Here is an 18,328-nt window from a genome sequence, read left to right as displayed (position 1 = left end):
CATTAACATGTGTTTCATGCGCTGTCAAACGGCTGCAATATCTGTTTTTTTTTTGCAGAGCCTCTTGCTCTAACATTATACTGTCAGAGCAAGAGGCAAACGATTTAATTTTGATTAAGTTTGTTGTGCAAGCCGCACTTAGGGTGACTTGCACAAGACATTTAAACGTATTTAAATCTATTGCTCGCTTGACAGAGCAAGACAGCAATACATTTAAATACGTTTAAATTTCTTGTGCAAGTCACCCTTAGTCTTTAAGGGACCACCGATGACTAATCTGACTGACTAATCCTATTCTCTAGCGCTAGTGGTTGTGGAAAGCTGCCAATGTTGATGTGCTGGAGAGTGTGGAGAGCGCTGCGTCTTCTGCGTGGCAAATTTGAAGGCGCTCCAACTAGACTATTTCTAAGTATTTATTTTAGCTTTTAGTACTTTGTTGTAATTTTGATTAGGTACTTTTGTTTTATTATTTAAGTTAGGTACTAATTATTTATTTAAGAATTTTACATTCGCGTGTGATGTTTGTTACCGAAATAGATGAGAAATATGAATAAATGTATTTATTTATTATTGTCCAAATTATTTATCGGTACTGGTAGCAAAAAAAATCTATGCCTCCCAAAAAAACAACGGCAACAGTTTCGAATCAGCTACGGAAATATCTTTCCGTTATTAATTCCTTGATGAACTAAAGTAATTCATCTGAATTAGGTATAATTTGGAAATTTCCGCTCTAGAACAATGCAAATATTAAGCACCTTATTAAAACCATGTATACCAGGTATCCAATTGTAGTAACATTATTCGAGCACTCCCAAACTTTCACACTCGCACAGACCATTACCCAGCAGAATACCCGCTCATATTGTCCATATCTCGGTTATGGGGACAGATTCTCACAATAGTATTATTTCCTAAATTCCACAGCGTATAATTGTACGAAATTATCCCATTATCTGATTAGGAAGTAATTTTTCACGTGGACTAAACAATGCGCCTGCCAAACTGCCCGACTGTGACGTGCATCGCCGTACGCCTGCCTCATCATCATCAGCCAATAATCATCCACTGCTGGACATAGGCCTCTCCCAAGGAGCGCCACAACACTCGGTCCTCGGCCTTCCTCATCCAACCACTACCCGCCACCCGCCTAAGGTCGTCAGTCCAGCGGGCAGGAGGGCGTCCCACGCTGCGTTTGCCTGTTCGTGGTCTCCACTCGAGAACTCGTCTACCCCAACGGTTATCGGTTCTTCGGCAGATATGACCAGCCCACTGCCACTTCAGCTTGCATATTTTGACAGCTATGTCGGTAACCTTAGTCCTCTGACGGATAACCTCATTTCTGATACGATCCATCAGAGAAACCCCAAGCATAGTTCTCTCCATAGCACGCTGAGCGACTTTAAATCGGTGGACCAGTCCTACCGTCAGTGTCCACGTCTCTGCACCATACGTCATCACTGGCAGGACGCACTGGTTGAAGACTTTTGTCTTCAGGCTCTGAGGAATGGCCGAGGAGAATATGTGACGAAGTTTCCCGAATGCAGCCCAACCCAGTTGGATGCGCCTTGCAGCCTCCTTGTCAAAGTTGTTTCTGCCTAGCCGAATAGTCTGCCCGAGGTAGACATATTCTTGCACAACTTCGATTGTTGCCTCACCAACGGCGACCGGCTCCGGTTTGATGTGAGCATTGTACATGACTTTCGTCTTGTCCAAGTTCATGCCGAGGCCAACACGTCGGGAAGCAGCATTTAGGCCACTTAGCATCCAGCTGAGTTCCTGCAGAGATTCTGCCATAATAACGATGTCGTCCGCGAAGCGGAGGTGTGACATGTACTCGCCATTTATACATATGCCATGTCCTTTCCAGTCCAACGTCTTAAAGACATCTTCCAATGCATTGGTGAACAGTTTCGGAGATATCACATCCCCCTGTCTCACTCCACGTTGCAGTTGGATAGGTCTTGTCTTGTGGTCCTGTACTTGGACAGTCATAGTAGCGGCATTGTACAGACATCTCAACACTTCGATATAGCGCCAATCGATTTGGCATCTCTGCAAGGATTCCAAAACTGCCCAGGTCTCGATGGAGTCGAAGGCTTTTTCATAGTCAACAAAGGCTAGACACAGAGGCTGATTATACTCTTCGGTCTTCTGTATAATCTGCCTTACTGTGTGGATGTGGTCTATTGTACTAAAGCCTTTTCGAAACCCAGCCTGCTCTGGGGGCTGGAATTCGTCTAACTTTTGGGCAAGACGGTTCGTGATAACCCTTGAGAACAGCTTGTATACATGGCTTAAAAGCGAGATCGGTCTATAGTTCTTCAGAAGGGTTTTGTCACCCTTCTTAAAGAACAATACCACGACGCTCTCAGACCATGCCTCCGGTGTAATGCCATTGTGAAGAACCGAATTGAAGAGCCTCTGGAGCTGTTCGAGGATTGCAATACCTCCAGCTTTCAGAAGCTCTGTAGTAATTCCGTCTTCACCCGGAGCCTTGTTGTTTTTAAGCTGCTCAAGGGCTATCCTAATCTCGCCTATGTCGACGTCAAGGATGTCGTCAGTGTAGTGGCGTATTAGTGGCGCTCTGGAATCGGTGAGCTGCGCCACACACTTCTGCGCGTGTGAAGCATAAAGTTGTCCGTAAAAACCTTCGATTTCGGCAAGAACCTCCGGCTTAGAGGCAACGATATTACCATCTGCAGACTTCAACTTCGTCAAGTGGCTTCTCCCAAGTTGCTGAACGAAGACTTTTGACCCCCGATTTTGCTCAATTGCTGCTTCTATGGCGCGTGTGTTGGAGCGACGGAGATCTCTTCGTATCAGCTTCTTTATACGCTTGTTGAGTACGCGTAGTTCTGACGAAGTGTCACCTGCCGACGGAAATTCGCGTCTCTGCCTCATAAGCTCGAGTGTCTCGCTTGAAAGTTGAGACTCCTTGCTTTTGCTTCTCATGCTAAAATGTCTGTGGCCCACCTCACGAAGAGCCTTCACTATTTGGATTGTATCCGCGTCAATATCCGTAGTGGTTTCCAGCGATTCGAATCGGCTCTGTAGTTCTCTCTGGAAGCTGGTGTTGCCAGCTCTAATTTGGTGCAGTGTGGGACGAAGGGTCGACTTCACCAGACGTCTCCTCTCCAGCTTGAAGTTAATATTCAGAGTACCTCGGAGAAGTCGGTGATCACTCCCAGTTTTAAACCTATTGATCACTGAGACATCTCTGAATATGTGCCGCTTGTCAGTCATAATGAAGTCGATTTCGTTTTTCGTCCTACCATCGGGGCTTGCCCATGTCCACTTCCTCTGGGGCTGTTTCTCAAAGAAAGAATTCATCAAGTACAGCCCCTCCCTTTCGAGGAAGTCAACAAGCATTTGCCCTCTCTGGTTTCTGCTACCAAAGCCATGAGGTCCTACCCTCGATTCGTCGCATTCTTGTACTCCCACTTTGGCGTTGAAGTCCCCCATCACAACGGTGTATTGGGTCTTAGCAGTACACTTGATAGCTCTAGAGATATCTTCGTATACTGCTTCGACTTCTGTGTCAGAGTATGCCGAGGTTGGTGCATATACCTGTACGACCTTCAAGGAATACCTCTCGGTTAGTTTTAGTACTAGGTACGCTACCCGATTCGACACACTGCTGATCTCCACTACGTTGTTGACAAGGGTCTTGTTGACGAGGAATCCTACGCCACCTTGGGACAGTTGGTCGCCCTCGCGATGGTAGAGCATATGGCCGGACTCCAGGGTCATCGTGTCCTCGCCCTCTCTACGGACTTCTGATAGCCCTAAGATGTCTCATTTTATTTTGCTAAACTCTACCTCGAGTTCTACCATCTTCTCGTCCTCTCTCAGTGTCCGTGCGTTGTATGTCGCCAGTTGTAGTCGTTGATGGCAGCCATTCGTAACCCGGGGATTCTTCGCACCCCCTGCCCTACCGTTACCTAGACCGCTGCCGTAGTCAGGAATAGTAGGGCTGCCGGGAACTGGGGGCCGGGGCTTTGGGTGTGACTCCATGGAGGATTTTGCCATAATCACCACGCTTGGCAATGCGGGTTGGTGATCGCAGGGCTACACTTTTCGTGCCGGTGACGCTGCTGCCCATCGCCGGCCTATGGGATTTAGTGTAGCTGTTTTTGGATGGTTATACCGCCATCATCCGGTCGCCAGAGCCTCGTCTGTTATTTAGCAGGGTGCACCACGGGCAGGTGAGGTTGGCAATTGGTTCATTTCGGATGTTTAGAACCCTTACACCCCCTGCCTACTTGGTAGCTATACATACATAGTGTTGTGCGTGGGTTGTACAGTAAATTAGGTACTTCTGCATTACTGAAATATTCCTTGAAGTCAAATAAAAGTTGTGTGCTAGCTTAAGTTACAGAGGGCGCGCTAAAATATATCGGCTATCAAGTACTATCAACCGATATATTGTTATGTAATCATGGATGATAAAGGGATCGTAGAGTGGTTATTTCAGAAGTAATGTGAACATTGTTCTGAGTTTCTGGCTTATTTTACCACTTTCAGAGATTATACTGTTGTGGCGCTCCTAGTTAAAGTGGGTATATGTGCATCAATGGATATTTTGGTTAGCTGATTATGATGTAGCTCTGGAGTTTGTTAATGTATAAGCTGTTTGGTGATGAGTAGGTGCCAATGGTAGGTGCAAACTAGCTTGTTTTCATAATTTTCATTGGAGAACTGTTATTATAGTACCAAAGCACATACTTATATACCTTTACTAGTATCATCATGGCATCATTCCCACTCAGGATTCCAACCTAGCATTACCTGGGGATAACTAGGTAAATGCATAATTTCACTTCGACTTTAAAATAGTTATATTCCGCGGAATAAGGAGGCTGGATGATGGTGTGAATGACATGAGCATTGTGTGAAGTTAAAAAACTGATTCGAAGCAAGATTAGGGACACGCTCCGGCTGTTTTGTGAACTCCGTTTTTTGTGCAGCAATCGACCTTTATTATTTAGTGTAAATTTATTTCATTTTAGAACTCCCAACATTTACAAAAACGACTACCGAATTCTTGATAATAAATTGATTATAGTGCTAACGCGCCGTTGTTATACAGAAAATATTGGCGCAAGATAATTATTATTTTATTGATTGAGTTTTATAACAATGTGAACTTTATTCACATTGTAAAAAGGTACCTAGTTATTGGAAAAAACATATTTATACACTGCAACCTTTTAAAATGAAACCTGTAATAAAGGATGCAAGTATTTTGCGTGCGGGCAAACTTAATTAATACCTTCGTCAAATTGTATCAAAGGTTGGCGGTGATTCACACCATCGTACGTCAGGTATCGGTAACTATTTGATGGCAATTCTGTTTTTATACATGCTATTCCGTAATTTTACTTCACCAAATTTCAGGTAGATTGAAAGGTCGGTTAGTTTTTGCTTTTCATAAATACCAGACAATAATATCCTAAAAATGATAACCTGGCAAAAAGAATCACTGATTCATAAAAAAATATTCAACCACTCACCACTCCATATTCTTTATTGTAGGTAGGTAATGAATTAATCAAAAGCTTAACGCAAAGATCAGCATTCTTTCCACTTCAAAATTAACCACACGGTTGACTACCCCTGCCCTCAGCCGGCGAACTAGCACGTCTATACCATGCCATGTTATTGTTGCGCAGGCGCCGATGCCGCATCACTATACTCTATAGTTCATGATTCGTAATACGAACTATACCAACTTTTCTATGGTGTTCGTACAAGGGATATCTCAGGACTTTGAACTTATCACGTGAATGAACTTGAGACAATGCAAAGTGTGTGGTTACAGTTATTAAGCTTGTGTGTCTGTCAGTGGAGTGTGTTAGCTCAGTTTGGAAGTAAGTAAACTTTTTATTACATTATTCGGTGATTTTATAGTTGCAGATGGGCCCAGCGGGCATGGGGGTTTAGAACAGTTAAATGACCGGTATCATATTTTGTTTACTTACCAATAAGCGCAAGTTATTTTAGTAAAACTTACATAATTGCAATAAATATATTACTATTACGATTTTGTCAGTGAATACCTAGGCACTTTGCAAGAAAGCAAAAGTAAGTTTTCGGCAAAGCTGTTTGTTGAAAATCGTTACAAATGCTTAACTAAGTAATAAGTTTGCTATGGTGTGTTAGAGAGCTTTCATTGGTGTATGAAAAGTTTTGGTTCTTCAATTTCTTCATACGTAAATCATAAATTTAGAGCGGCTAGCTGCTGATATTATCAAGTTAGGTAATTGTAATAAATTCATCGACAGTTTTGATTGCATCAATAAAAATCGAATGCATTCGATTTTTTTTCCCTTCCTATTTCGAAATTACGAGTATTCATACATACTTGCAGCACATCCTAATTCCTAGCCATAAGAGTAGTTAAGTAGAAGTTAAGTGAAAATGTGTATTTACGTAAACGGCTGATAACGACCATGAAAACTGCATCAGTAACATCATAATTGTTGATGATACAATTCTGCTTTGTCCTCGATTAGAAAAATGGACATGCACCAACTATCTCTATTTGAAGGTCATCAGAAAATTAGCTAGAATGACATAATGGATACAGTCATCAATGTAGTCTACTTATTGGATTATTTATGTTAACTTCAGAAGTAAACTTAAGGTACTTGGACCTACTAGCTTCTACCAGGTCCAACTACAAAAATTACTTAATTATACCTATTTAATTTGAATAAGTACATACCTACTATCTATGCACGTATGCTGTACTTAGCATGTCAACTTTTTTGACGTCAGTACACATAATTATCCTTACGTACGTACTTTATTATACAACCAATTCATTTTAATATTTGGTTCATATGTGATCGGTAGTGTGTATGACTTCTAATGGATCTGGCCGCATTTGTTTTGGGAATATTGAGGGGTTGCGAAGATTTTTTATTCTATTTTATCTTCTATGCTACGTATTTTTATCCTTAGTAGGTACCTACTAACTTTTTATATTACTTTTTCAGGCATATCTCTAAGCATAGGATTAGGAGACAGTAAAAACGACGATGATCCGGGAAACTCACTGGATTTCAGGGTAAGTATTTCTCTTTATTTTATAATAAAGTTATTACAACCAAAGAAGTGATTTGAAATGTGGTTAATAATTTTTTGATAAATTTCAGGGTGCATGTCCACCAAACACATCGTGTGTTCCGATCAGCTCTTGCGCACTGTTGGGAGATCTTTTAGATGTCTCGTGCTTTTCTTCGGACAAGTAAGTCTTATTTTAATATCTATCCGTTGGTTCTTTAGTTCGTTTATTTTCTGGACTGAGATATGGAAAAATTCAGAATCGGGTGATTATTGTTGGGTACTGATCATGATGGTTATTTATTTAATGTGACCGAATCTAGAGCAATCTGGATGTTCTCGGTTTATAAATTCTTCAAGAAAAGGTTCTATATCGTTTAACTTTACTGATTTCTTTTGCCATGGCTTTTATCACATATTTTAAAATGTTAAACATTTTATGCAGTGACATTGCAACTCAAATTTTCCCTTCGAAACCCCCAGATATTTCCACCGCCTAAACCAGCTCACCTGCGGGCAGGTCGACAACGAAGACTACGTCTGCTGCCCCTCGTGCGACTGCGGGCGCGTGTACCAGCGGGGGGCGGAGCGGTGCGGACAGAGCATGGTGCGCGGCGTCGACCACCACGGGCTCGGCGCGCACCCCTGGGTGGCCAGGATCGGGTTCACTCGTAAGTGTTATTGTGATATAGGGTTTATTGATGTATCTTAAGCCGGATCACGGCACACCCTACACCAAAGATACGGATCGCGTCAGTATTGAAGTGTTTTTTATGAAGACGTCATGGACCCTAGACAGAGGAAAATATTGACGCGCAACACTGCACGCAAAATAAATATCACGATCCTGGAAACCCAGGATCTTGGATCAGATCATTATATTTCCGAAAATCCTGCGATAAATATTGTGATCCATCAATTTACTACCCTACACGTCAATAAATATCACCTTCCGTCAGTTTATATTGACGGATCACAAGATTGATCTTGCGTGTAGCGCTCGCCTACGTGTTATTGTGACTACGTGTGTTGCCCCTCGTGCGACTGCGGGCGCGTGTACCAGCGGGGGGCGGAGCGGTGCGGACAGAGCATGGTGCGCGGCGTCGAACACCACGGGCTCGGCGCGCACCCCTGGGTGGCCAGGATCGGGTTCACTCGTAAGTGTTATAGGCAGAGGGGCATTTCATCAGGCACGTAATAACTTAGGTTGACGATGTATCCCATAGGAGCCCATCTAGATATTTTATGTGAACCCACCAACCCGCAGTGGACCAGCGTGGTGGGAAATGGTCCAAGATTAGGAAGGCAGTTTAGACCTAGGGGATATGCACAAAGGTTCCACTCTAAAGAGCCAGGTACAGGTATTTACACCCCCACATTGAATAGAATAGATGACGTGCTTGCGGCAGAAGCTTAGCTTTAACACTCGGCCTTGGTTGTCTTGACCAGAGGTCTTGACTCTTTGGTTTGACTTCTTTCGGTTACCTCTACTTACATATAAGTAGTAAGTAATGGTCATTTTCAAATTATTTCAGACAAGGAGACTGGCAACGTGAGGTTTGCTTGCAGCGGGTCCATTATATCGAAGCGTGTCGTGCTCACTGCTGCCCATTGCGCCCTGGCTAAACCTGAAGGATATAAACTGTAAGTAATATTATGATCATGCTATTTTAGTGCGCCATTCATGCGTTATTCATTACATGAATATTAGGATACCTTAAAACAGTGCTGGATATCCTAATCTTCCACATTATTTAAGTTAGTAAGACACAACATACTTACATATTAATTTTTTCGCGCAGTGAACCTGCGTGGTAGGTTTCCTGTCCAGATTAGTTAGAGATTCGATAGAGTCAGGTGCAGGTATTTAAACCCACATGAGAACATAATAGAAAAAGTTCTGACTACCTGATTATCCTGATTATCCTTCAATTGATCCAGCTCAACAATAGTAGTCGGAGAGTACGACATCGGCAAGAGCCCCGACTGCAGCGAGTTCTTCTGCGCGCCGCCCACGCAGGCGCTGAAGGTGGAGCATGTCATCGTGCACCCCGGGTACGAGCAGAAGATCTTCCGGCACGACATCGCGCTTATTGTGCTCAAGGAGGAGGTCAAGTACTCAGGTTGGGAACTGCTTTTGTAGACGAATAAGTGGTAGAGTGATTAAAATAAATTAAAATGGTTTCTTTTTAAATTCTTCTTGGTGGATCCAAAATGCTATGCTTCGGAATTTAATACTAAGACTGGTCATTACATTATCCACCAATGCTGATCCTGTTCCGGCTTGGACATGGATAAACATCACTTTCGCGATTAAAAACGGGGATCTGGTTGGTGAAACGTGCCTCAAACTCGTTTATCTACCTTGATAAAGATGCTATGCAACCCCGATCAAAGAACTTCGATCAGCGTTTATCTCATATAAGATTGTTCTTTACTTCAAGCTCCACTATCATAATATTTATACCTTTTTTTTCTTTGGTACCCAGTGACAGCGGCGCCGGTGTGCCTCAATGAGAAGCCGGAAATTGTGCTGAACGAGCGAGCCTCGCTTGTCGGATGGGGCAAATTATCCGGTCAAAACAGCCTGGTACGTTCCTCAGTTCACTGTCAAGTTCAGGGTTAGACTATGTTGGAATTTAATTTCAACCTTGTCAATCAAAGATGATACAATGAGTAGACAATGAAATTACAAATGATAATAAAATATGTTTACTCATGGTTTACTCCCTTCTAGAAAAATAGAGACAAATAACGAAGGAAGGAGTACCTTGGTCATTGTGTGTCATTTTGATACACAGTTATTCCCTGAGAACCATGATGCTATGTCCAGTGGAGCCTCCTCGAGTGACGTGCGTCGCATCTTGGGCTTTATGCGACGCTAGTCCGACTGGCTAATCCTTTCACTACGGTGACCACTACAACAATAACAATAGCTGCAAGTCCCACTAGTCCCTCTGGCGAACTGCGAGCGAATCGAAGTCCCTTACATAACACACAACGCTAATCTGACTGGCTAATCCTTTCAAAACAAATGACAATCCTGGCTCTACCGTCTGCCACCAGATTCTCTTCCTCCTTTCAACATCACCATCCACATCCAGGTGAGCCGCCAACAACAGCTGCAAGTCCCATTAGTACCTCTGGCGAACTGCGAGCGTATCTTCGGCGAGTCGGTACCAGTGCATGAGGGGCAGCTGTGCGCGGGGGGGGAGGAGGGGAGAGACGCCTGCTCCGGCTTCGGGGGCGCGCCGCTGCTGCTGAACAGAGACGGGAAGAGTGTGCAGGTGGGTGCGAGAGGAATAGAGATAATGAAGAGTTGACTGAATAGGATTGGATAGTTTGTGCAGGGGTAAGGAATGAAGACTCCACAGTCTTTTGTTTGTTGAAATGCAGTTCATGGTTTCATAATATAAGAGGGCCATGGGTTAAGCAGTAAAATTACAACACCGTTTTCTGCTGGTTACCTTTAATAATGATATCTAGATCCTAAACGTACCTAGCAGAGCATTTTCATCCAGAAATACTTTCATGTTGATTAATTGTAGCCTATCAACAAGGTGATAAACGCTGTTTCAGTTTTAAGTGTTTGTCACCTCTAAAAATAAGATGCGCTCTGACAAAGATTTTTTTTGTAACTATTGTAATGTAATGTTTTGTTTTTAATTGCGTTTTTATTATGTATTTCAGATTGGAATAGTCTCGTTTGGATCAGAGAACTGCGGCAGTGAAGGAGTCCCGAGTGTGTACACGAACATCGCCCACTACTACCGGTGGATCATAGAGAACTCACCCTCTAGCTAGTATGTACATTATTAAGTTATTCTTATAGTTATTGTAAGGTGTAGATTTAAGATTGATGAAAAATAAAGTGAGAAAATAAGTATTATCTTGGAATCTGATTTTGGACCTGGCATAAATCTCTCAAACAAAGCTGATTTATGGAATACTAGCTGTTCCCGCGAGCTTCGCTTCGCCTTAAAAAGTTTTCCCATGGGAATTTCGGGATAAAAAGTAGCCTATGTTCTTTCTCAGGGCCTAGACCATATGTATACCAAATTTCATTCAAATCCATTCAGTAGTTTTGGCGTGAAAGAGTAACAGACAGACACAGTTTCTTTCGCATTTATAATATTAGTTAGGAAGTTAGGATTAGGATGAAATGAAAAATATATAATGCAGATAAAATATATATTTAAGTAATTAGTACAACATATCTAAGGCTCTACTGATAGATAACCGCGCACAAGCCGGGTTGGGGGTCAGTATGGTGCACAGGAGGCCCTGCAAATCTCTCATGGCGTTGTCTTGAACTTCTTGGCTGTACATCTGAAATTAAAGAGAAAGAAGAATGTAGGTTTATGCTTGTAGTATATACCTACATGTGGCTATATAGGTTTGCTTCAGACTTTATCACTGAAAAGTTTCTGTGTCTGACATGGGAAGCACATCATCAAGGCGGTGTAATAGCAGCGCTACAATGAACACTTACTTAAAGGCCACATTTTTTACGCGGGTAGGTAGGTGGGCAGTTCTTCTTTTTAACCTACATAATGAGTAAAAAATTATCCCAAATTCGAAAAAAAAAACTATAGCTTTTTGGTGAACTCTTATCATTTTTATGATAGCTTCATGTCTATTCTATCGAAAAAGGTGGTTGGCCGCGTAGTTTACCAATTTTTTCAATATTTTAAGGACATAATACGTGGATAAGGCACAAAAAATTACACCTTCGTCACATTATCTTTTATTTTTTTTAACGAGATAGTCTTCGTCGTTTGAAATGAAACTTTTATGATACGCTAATAAACAAAATACCATTTTAGAAAACATATGAAGGAATGGATTTTTAGTAATAACAAAATATTTATTAAGTAGTTATTACCACTCTGTCACAATTTCAGCTAAAATGAAGCTTGTTTTTGTTATAAATATTTTTTCGCTGCTAATTACAGTAAAAAATTAACAGCATAAACGTTAACATCAATGACTAAATTTAATATGATTTTTGCAAAGTTGTACTATTTATAACATAACATATAAACGACCAAAAATAAGTTGACTACCAGGAGACACCAATCGTTACAAAGTGGTAAACGATGTGACAGAGTTGTTATTCTATTAAATATTAGCAGGGTTTTGGAATAAAACAGTTTTATTTAATAAGAATAATTTAGTAACTTACATATAAATCATTATGGTTTCAATTTAGTCAAAGAATTAACTGAAGATATCTTTATAATTAGTATAACTAATTAAAATCACACTTGAGAACCTCAGGAGACTGAAATATCCGTATTTCAGGAACTTAAAGGACAAATTTGTTCCAACTACATAAATTAATGTTTATCTGCACAAATAATATTTTCGACAAACTAAAATTTAAGTAATATATCGAAAAATTACGTAATTTCTTAAAGTTTTAATCAGCCATATTTCGAAAGTACAGAAGTGCCTCTTAGAACTTGAAAAACTATTTTTTTTCCTTTTTTAATTACCTTAGAAGCTGGAAGGACTTTAATGTAATCATCAAACATCCGATAAATCAATCTCCACCATATTAAACAGTCTACCACATTCATCGCCTGTTCTTGAGAACAATAGCACGAAATCACCTTTTTCACTAACGAAACTTTTTATTACTGCAGCGCAAGTGTATTGGACGTTCCTCTCGCTTCGTACTTTAACCAAAACGTATAGTTTCTCTTCAATTTTTCGTTGATGAATATCCTCAGGTTGGAGTGTTTGGTAAGAATGTGACAGATTTGTCGTGTGACAGAGGGGTAAAATGTATTGCAAAGTCGAATAGTATTTAAACAGTAACATAAAATGTATTATTCACTTGTTGATTGCAAAGTAATCGTTATTACCAATGAGTAAATAACAAAATAATAATTTAAATATATTTTATTTTAACAATTACCTACGTGACGAAGCTGTCGCCGAATAAACACACGCACCTCCTGTCACACTTTGCGGGTGGCCGATACGCGGTGTCTGGATCTCTAAGGGGAAATCTTACCAAGGGGGAAAAGGAGATCTTAAACTCTGATCGATGGCAATAAGGACGAGTGGCTCAAACAAATATTTTAAATGGCAACCTACGTGACAGAGTGTAACTACTAAAACATTGGGTAGTGAGAGACAATTTTTCAACAATTTTTTTAAATATTTCAGAAATATTTTAAAAATATATATTTTGTTTTACTAAATAAGTAATATCTTCTGGAGTTTAAATAAAATTTTATATTTTATCTCGTCATATATATTTTTTTCTAACATTATGAAATATACGCAGGATGAAGTGGCAGGAGACAGCCAAGATTCGTATGAAATACACCTCTGTCACGCGGATTTACCACTCTTTAACGTAAATTTAAATACAAAAATATAAATTTATATTTTTGTAAACGTTCACAGCCGTTGTGTTTTTAGTACAATGCACGTTGAAATATAAATAAATAAATAAATATTTGTAAAACTCATGATATTTTCCTCACAACTGGTGGAGACACAGTTATGTAGGTTAAAAAGAAGAACTGCCCAGGTACACATTTGAAGTTAGTATGGTGAGTGCATCCGTCTCCTTGCTATTTTTTTTGTTACAATCGTATCTAGCGCTTCTCAGTACAGTAGATTTAGATAATAATATTTATGTGCTGTGCCCCAGCAGTGGCACGTGACGGGTTCTGAAGATGAGACTATACGATCTGTACCTTATTAATAACAACAGTAGGGAACTGTTTGATCTGGAAGTGTGCCGTGATCTCTTCGGAAACCAGCTGCAACTCCAGTCCAGCGTCTCCTTGCATGCAGCTGTCCACACTCGCCCGGGACATGCCGAGCCGCTGGACGCACTGAAGGGAAAATTAAAGTATACCTTTGTTTCACCTATACTGTGTAGAGAGGCGAGATAGTATCCTCGGCCGATCCTCGACCAATGAGCAGCTAGCAATTGACCGAGTGCTCGGGAGAGGATACAGTCTCAGGCCTCGGCTACTCCACTCGGTGGGTGTGACAAGGGTATATCCTCAGCCAATGGATGGCCAGCAATTGACCGAGCCGAGTGCTCGGCCGAGGATTCTGTCTCGGTAACTCTACGCGGAAGGTGTAATCAGGGGTATCAGGATGCCCGTTGTTCTGTCGACAACAAACAAACAAGGTCACTAAAATGATTTTTATGTTTAAGGTTGCCACTTGCCTGTAAGAGATCGCTCTTAGCGATAAGGCCGCCTATTGTTCATTGTTCCTAGTTTATAAGCTTGTATGTTTTTTTTATTTTTCTTCGTATGTTTTAATTTGTGTTGTTTAATAAAGATATATTCTATTCTATTCTAAATGATATGCGGGTTGCGGGCGCCTTTGACATGAACCAATGTATTCTTTGGAATGTTAGTACAATTTAATATGTATAGCATCACTTACGGTGAAGGGAAACATCGGCTTATAGAGTCTCAGATTCCCAGTTGCATGAACATTCTAACGGTGTATTGAAATATAGTAGGAATAGGTACGAAACTAGATTCATGAAAATAAAACTGTATGTTAAAATAATTAATGGACATAACGATGAATGCCTTACATAATACTGCTTTGATACTCCGCTGATGGTCGTCATCTCACACACGACGAATCTAACTTTATCTCTATTTGCCGGTAGTTTCAAAAATGCACAATCCTGAAACATATTGGCGTAGCATTCTTCGTACCCAGAGTCGCATTGAATTTGTGTTTTTCCATCCTCTAAAACGCTCTGTAAATGGTTTATTTATTAATATTGGAACTGATTATTTAACTTGACATGTAAGCAGCACCCCATTCTCTCAATTATGTAACCTCTACCCCTGTCGTGTAGGTCTTCTCCATGGAAATCAAAAACACTCTCTTTCTTCGTCATCCAACCGCGTACATAATTATAAAAGAGTTGCAATAACACCAGTATTACAGTTTTTACCAAAGTGGGTTTACTACCACTGATTAGCAATTAAAAGTCTATACAGTATGAATTTGATAGTTGTCTGAGGCGAGCGACGCTTAAAGCCTATTAAACGACTATTAAATAGCTTATGTTATGAATCGGTGGTGGGTGGTACGGTAGCAGTTATTTAGTAGATCTATATGACTCTCTCTCTATGCTTCTTGTAAATGCTTAAACTACCTTTGCTCTACCAAATGGTATCAGTTCGATATTGACGTAGTCATCCATAAACTCTGCGACTGGTAGCAACTGATTGATGAAGAAATCTGTTGTGTTTGTAGAGTTGTCGTTTGAGTAGAATACTATCACATGTAACTGGAAAAATATAACAATCGATTTCAAAAATACATTTTAAAAAAGTAATTCGGAGTAGATATCATCCACTTTATTAATTAAAAAATCAAATTATAGAGGTATGAAATAATATTAATAACTTTATTATTTTATTATACTCACACTGCCTGGAAATCCATGACCACTTGTGACGAAATAGTTATGTAACAGAAACAAGACATTATACAGCGAGTTACCTACCATAATCTACTGTAAACACAGTACAAACTAAAATGAAAAACATAAGATTTCACATTGAACTCACATCACTATAAATTATGAAATTAGATGCATACCTACTACTTAGAAATTAATTTTAGTACTATATCCCATTCCACGGGGAAAGGGATATAGTACTAAAATTAATGTCTTTCCCCGTGAAATGGGATATAGTAATAAACCCTGAGTGAAAATTTTCAGGTGAAGAACCTATAATACCTTCCTTCTTTTTAGCCAATTTTTAGCACAATAGGTAGTCTTCTATCTGTTTTCAATCATATTTTTCCATCACACGTTATGACTTCTACCACGTAACTGTTGAAATAATCAACTAAGTAAGTACATCCTAGCTAGGTATTGGAAATAAGGAAATTGTTATTCTTGGGTGAACAAACTAAGCATCCGAGTTAGTAAACATACGAGTATCTGGGAAACTGCAAAGTCTACTTTTTACTTACTGACAGCCATATATACTCTGTACATACCTACTAACTTTAAATCCATATATTATAAATAAAAATGAATAAATGTTTATTAGTTTATTATTCATTAATAAATGTTTATGACGACCGAATGGCGTAGTGGTTAGTGACCCTGACTACTGAGCCGATGGTCCCGGGTTCGATTCCCGGCTGGGGCAGATATTTGTTTAAACACAGATATATATTTGTTCTCGGGTCTTGGATGTGCCCGTAAAATGACAATAGGCCCGCCCCCTATTACATTGGGACTTACATAACACTCTGGCAAAAAGTGGGTGCAGCAATGCACCTCTGCCTACCCCATAAGGGAGTACAGTAGTACAAGGCGTGAGTGCATGTTTTTTTTTTTTTGTTTATTAGTCTGCTTAAAACTAGATCTCATTTTGGTCTTGAAATATTCGTGGAAGTCTAGGGTAAGGTTTAAAAGATAAGAAAGGTAGGGAAGGTTAAGGCAAGGTAGGGTAGGGTAGGATAGGGTAAGAGGCGGTATGAAGCACGTATGAAGTTCGCCGGGTCAGCTTGGTTTACAATAAAATGTTGCGTTTCCATATGTGAACAATAAAAGCTTATGACTTACCAGATTATTAATACTGATATTTATTTAATATATCATAGTAATTCGACTGTAGACCGCGTAAAGAATTGCGAATGTAAGAATAAATATCCAATAAGGCGATATTAGGTATAGGACTAATGCTATCACCCCAATTATCAATAAAAAATAAATGATTTCCATTTATTTGTGATTTGCATATTGTTTACTCTTATATGACAGAAATGACAGCATAGAGAAAAGAACACTACGTTTTAAGAGATGGGAGTACAAGGGAAAAAAAAGAAAAAAATACTTGTATTTTTTTTTTTATTCACGCGTACTAACAGAGGGTACCAACAAAACAAAAATTATGACATACAAAACTGCCAACATAGCCCCGCTGAAATAGTGATGTGCTTCTTATGGATATTTTTTATCGATGACTAGTAAAAAAAAAAGTGCGAGTGTATGTATTACTTTAATTTCAGTTTTACACAATAGGATTTCAGTGTTACACAATGACACCAACGTTAAGTATCGGTTCAACGTTATGTTATGTTCCTATTTGAACACAAAAATATAATCCATAAAATAAACTCGAGATTTTCCGTTGACGTAAGTGCTATGATATAATGTTGAAATAAAATAAAAGTGGAAAAATATAATTATATTTATTTATTATAAAATAAAGTGTCTGCAGTAAGTCCCACACATGGAATTGTTTTTTTTTTCAATTGTGTTCTTAAAATGTTGTGGTAGAAAATGATTGCCACAAATTCGTTTAAGTTGATGTAGCTTTTCAAGTTTTATAAAACATAATTATTATCAATAATATCAAGCAACACTTATAGTTAGGTACCTCCACACAAACACTGCACTTATCCACAGTAATAATAATGAATAAATAACTGTTAAATCTTAATTTATTTATGATTTAAAATTATTTTTCAAACTAAACGATTGACTGACTGACACTGACAGATGACAAAAGCCAAAGATGTCTATGATAGCGTAAAAAGTACTCTGTGAGCGGTGCTCGCCATTATTTTTCGTACGCGTTCCATACTTATTTTTTTCCAGACTGTCTTTCGCCACACTGATGACAGTGTGTATCCAATCCAAATCCAATCTATTGGCAAGTGATAGACAATATAATATTGAAAATAATGATTATACCAAGGAACATTCAACTACACTTAGGGCGGATTCGGCCAACGTCGAGTAACTATTTACTCACGAGTAAAGTACCAGTTACTCGCGAGTAAGCAGATTTTGCATTCTACCAAACCTGAAAACAAGATAACTATAGTGTGGCAAGTTACTTGGCGACCCTCCTTGCGGGGTGAAAGAAGTGGCGGGGGCGAGGTAGCACGACATGCTACACACGTAGAAAAGTGTGCCCGGATTGATCTCGCGATAGCTTGTAACTATTTCTGACGTAAGTAAAATTTTATTCTATGAGTGTTCCCGTAAATGTCATATTTAGCTTAAAATTTATAGTTTGACAGCATTAAAATTTGGATGTTTACCTTCAGAATATCTACCAATTTGAATTTATTTATGTAAAAGTGTTTTATTTTATAAATCAATTTCCATGTCACTTTCATGTTCACTCTCTGTTTGAACTTGTTCATCGTCGTCGTCATCCTCATCTTCATCATCGTTTTCATTAACTTCAATTATAAATCTAAGACAAAAACCAAAAAACAT

At 39.5% G+C, this 18,328-nt stretch overlaps 2 protein-coding genes across 8 annotated transcripts; one reads left to right on the top strand and one right to left on the bottom strand.

Moving 5' to 3' along the window:
• Positions 1-5,666: 5,666 nt before the first annotated feature.
• On the top strand, positions 5,667-10,974 carry LOC105386533 (CLIP domain-containing serine protease 14D). 3 transcript variants are annotated; one of them, XM_048627315.1, is made up of 10 exons: positions 5,667-5,873; positions 7,005-7,075; positions 7,164-7,255; positions 7,555-7,603; positions 8,090-8,228; positions 8,607-8,715; positions 9,013-9,194; positions 9,561-9,661; positions 10,176-10,358; positions 10,762-10,973. In XM_048627315.1, the coding sequence occupies exons 1-10, from the start codon at positions 5,804-5,806 to the stop codon at positions 10,873-10,875; spliced, it is 1,110 nt and encodes a 369-aa protein (XP_048483272.1). In that variant the 5' UTR covers positions 5,667-5,803; the 3' UTR covers positions 10,876-10,973. The 3 variants fall into 3 exon arrangements, with proteins under 3 accessions (XP_048483272.1, XP_048483271.1, XP_048483273.1); XM_048627316.1 differs by lacking the exon at positions 5,667-5,873 and adding an exon at positions 6,803-6,913; XM_048627314.1 differs by lacking the exon at positions 8,090-8,228 and having other exon boundaries at positions 7,555-7,742; positions 10,762-10,974.
• A 269-nt stretch (positions 10,975-11,243) lies between these two features.
• On the bottom strand, positions 11,244-16,861 carry LOC105386532 (gamma-interferon-inducible lysosomal thiol reductase). 5 transcript variants are annotated; one of them, XM_048627464.1, is made up of 7 exons: positions 16,661-16,861; positions 15,812-15,916; positions 15,506-15,510; positions 15,230-15,364; positions 14,654-14,824; positions 13,788-13,928; positions 11,244-11,400 (listed from the first exon to the last, which is right to left on the bottom strand). In XM_048627464.1, the coding sequence occupies exons 4-7, from the start codon at positions 15,275-15,277 to the stop codon at positions 11,275-11,277; spliced, it is 486 nt and encodes a 161-aa protein (XP_048483421.1). In that variant the 5' UTR covers positions 15,278-15,364; positions 15,506-15,510; positions 15,812-15,916; positions 16,661-16,861; the 3' UTR covers positions 11,244-11,274. The 5 variants fall into 5 exon arrangements, with proteins under 5 accessions (XP_048483421.1, XP_048483419.1, XP_037969809.2 ...); XM_048627462.1 differs by having other exon boundaries at positions 15,506-15,610; positions 15,821-15,916; XM_038113881.2 differs by having other exon boundaries at positions 15,506-15,527; positions 15,821-15,916.
• Between the last annotated feature and the right edge of the window lie 1,467 nt (positions 16,862-18,328).

The sequence above is a fragment of the Plutella xylostella genome, chromosome 18, assembly GCF_932276165.1.
Source record: "Plutella xylostella chromosome 18, ilPluXylo3.1, whole genome shotgun sequence".
In the NCBI taxonomy this organism is placed as follows: domain Eukaryota; kingdom Metazoa; phylum Arthropoda; class Insecta; order Lepidoptera; family Plutellidae; genus Plutella; species Plutella xylostella.
This window is presented reverse-complemented; position numbering and strand designations above follow the sequence as displayed.

Excerpts from the sequence above, each read along its gene's own strand:
- LOC105386532 (XM_048627462.1), bottom strand. The coding sequence starts at position 15,586 with ATGGTAGGTAACTCGCTGTATAATGTCTTGTTTCTGTTACATAACTAT. Across the intron at positions 14,825-15,229 it reads TACCATTTGGTAGAGCAAAG|AGCGTTTTAGAGGATGGAAA; the intron begins GTAGTTTAAGCA and ends AACCATTTACAG. Across the intron at positions 11,401-13,787 it reads CTACTGTTGTTATTAATAAG|ATGTACAGCCAAGAAGTTCA; the intron begins GTACAGATCGTA and ends CTTTAATTTCAG.
- LOC105386533 (XM_048627314.1), top strand. The coding sequence starts at position 5,804 with ATGCAAAGTGTGTGGTTACAGTTATTAAGCTTGTGTGTCTGTCAGTGG. Across the intron at positions 7,256-7,554 it reads TCGTGCTTTTCTTCGGACAA|ATATTTCCACCGCCTAAACC; the intron begins GTAAGTCTTATT and ends CGAAACCCCCAG. Across the intron at positions 7,743-8,606 it reads GGCCAGGATCGGGTTCACTC|ACAAGGAGACTGGCAACGTG; the intron begins GTAAGTGTTATT and ends AAATTATTTCAG.